This window comes from Electrophorus electricus, chromosome 1, assembly GCF_041902795.1.
Source record: "Electrophorus electricus isolate QZ-2024a chromosome 1, ASM4190279v1, whole genome shotgun sequence".
Lineage (NCBI taxonomy): Eukaryota > Metazoa > Chordata > Actinopteri > Gymnotiformes > Gymnotidae > Electrophorus > Electrophorus electricus.
In genome coordinates this window covers 8411221-8413720 of record NC_137497.1, presented here as the reverse complement: position 1 = coordinate 8413720, position 2500 = coordinate 8411221, and the positions used below count along the sequence as shown (strand labels likewise).

Here is a 2500-nt window from a genome sequence, read left to right as displayed (position 1 = left end):
ATTCCTCCATAATCACTAATGCAGTGTTCCTCCCACCATCATTACTACTGCAGTGTTCATACACTAATATTCACTATTGCAATGTTCATTCCTCCATAATCAATACTGCAGTGTTCATTATTCCATTATCACTACTGCTGTGTTTATTTCTCCATGATAAACACTACAGTGATTATTCCACCATAATCAATATTGTGGTGTTTATTCCTCCATAATCAATACTGCAGTGTTAATTCCTCCATAATCACTACTATAGTGTTTATTCCTCCATAATCACTACTCTGTCTGTCTTCCAACAATATTTTCTGTTTGTATATTAGTGTGTTTGTATTTGTGAAACATTGAATGAGATCTATGTTGTTCTGTTTCTTGTTATGGTGTTAGGGGTGGGATATTTTGATATTTGGATTCTGATTATGGCAACTGCCATTCACTGACTTATGAACCAACCATCCATTATTTGGTCACCTGTCTTAGGTTGCTAATGAATGTTATTTGTCATGTCTTTGTCCATTTTGTCTTTGATGAAGACACAGTAGTGTTGAAATGTTACTGTGTTTGTAAAATTAAAAGGCTGAAAATGTATCAGTGTGTTCCAGACCTTTCAATCGCTTTTTAAAATTTTCACTAGTAGTTCAGATCTTTTAATTCATCATCCTCTGACTGAACTACATTATTTACTGTATTTACTCTTTTACAGACTATCTGGCTGTGGTCTCAATGAAGGGTCTTGCAAATCCCTCACATTAGTTCTACAAACAGACAACTCCTCACTGAAAGAGCTGGAAATGAATAATAATGACCTGCAGAATTCAGGAGTGGAGCAGCTCTGTGCTGGACTGAAGAGTTTACATTGTAAACTGGAGATTCTCAGGTGAGTTTCTGTGACTATTTTTGAATGTAAATAAAGAGGCATTTTAAAAAGGTCAGTGTCAACTCCCTTATAGTACAGTATTAAACAAACATTGTCAGGCAAGGCAATGCAAGGAAATGTACACTTTTATATTATATTATAAAGTTCTCTTCTTTAAATATTTCTAAATATAATTTTCTGTTGAAACCTCACTGCATTTCATTAAATGACCACACTGTGGAGACAAAGAGATACATTTGTGATGCATGAGCAGATAGTCAAGTCTAGAAGAGAAATATAACATTGTAAAGAGGAGCTACAGATGAGTCCTTGTCCACGTGTACAGGTGTATTTATTACAATGCTGCTTCAACTAGGCACTTTGGCACTTTGTCCACAAGCTGCATTTTTGGTCACCTGAGCGCAGAAATTTTGCAAAATGTCTTACAGGATGAATATATTCAGAAACTCCCAACAATAGTGTTGTAAAATGAAGTGTTCTAATGTAAGATATTCACTGAGTGATTTTATCTAGTTTATGTATGGAAACACTGTAAACATCAGTCATTTTAATCTCTCTGCAAATAAAAGCCCTTAAAATCTTATTTAAAATATTTAAAGCTGAACCATCGAGGTTCTGGACACATTACAGGACACTTTTACAAGCATATATGATTCCCTTGTGTTTTTGGGTGGGAGACCCTGTTCTCATTATGATTTACACCGTGTGTTCAACACATGTTGAGATGAGCTGAACTGACAGCCGTGCTGGAGGAAAGAACTCAACAAGTTCATATTCATTCAATCGACCTGAAAGGTTTATTGGTTATTCCTTAAGATAAATCTGTGATCTCTCTCCACAGGTGTTTTTATGAAACATGTAGCTGGCTAATATTAGTAACCCTAAGCTTGCCAAGTTACAGTATATTGTTGGTTACTACTCCTAGATACCTCACACTAACGTCATACTAGCTTGACTTAGGAGTGAATGTTGGCTGCTAATTTTTTCATCAAGCCAGAAACATCAAACAAAAATAGAACAGTGATGGTAGAAGACGTGGAGTCAGCAGAGAGAGAAACTGAGCAGACAGCTGACAGTAAACTCAGGACATCTGAACACAGTAGTGAGGAACAATGTTCAGCACTGGACGAGTGTACCTGTGGACTTAATTACAAGAGAGAAAGAACGACAAACAAGACACAGTAATCAGTAATCAGGAGATTAGGAGGAGAGAAAGAGTGAAGTGTGTGTGTGTGTGTGTGTGTGTGTGTGTGAGTGTGTGTGTGTGTGTGTGTGTGTGTGTGTGTGTGTGTGTCACACTGGTTGCCTGATGTACTGTAACAAAGCTAATGAGGCTAATGTTAGCTTCCTTAAATCTAAGGAACTGGCTAGAATATAAAATACTTCTGCTTGTTTATTTACAGTTAGTATAGAAAGACAGAAAACAACCAGGATGAAGAGAAAGAGTAATGCTATTGCTATGGCAACCTTCTTTAATAAGAGAGACAGCAGGAGAGAGAAAAGACAGAAGAACTTGATGGTGAAAGTGTCCAGGAGGAGAACATGGAAGAGAGTGAACACAGCAGACAGAGACAGAGGAGCCAGCTGTGTCCACTCTCACTGTAGCCCCATAGGTCTGCTGTAGTG

General features: G+C 37.3%; 1 protein-coding gene across 1 annotated transcript in view; it reads left to right on the top strand.

The window, feature by feature from the left end:
- Positions 1–2500, top strand: part of LOC145657008 (NACHT, LRR and PYD domains-containing protein 3-like) — a 50005-nt gene that overhangs the window by 31978 nt on the left and 15527 nt on the right. Inside the window, exon 11 of the mRNA XM_081711160.1 lies at positions 701–874. Within this exon, the coding sequence (XP_081567286.1) occupies positions 701–874 (174 nt within the window). The remainder of the gene's footprint in view (positions 1–700; positions 875–2500) is intronic.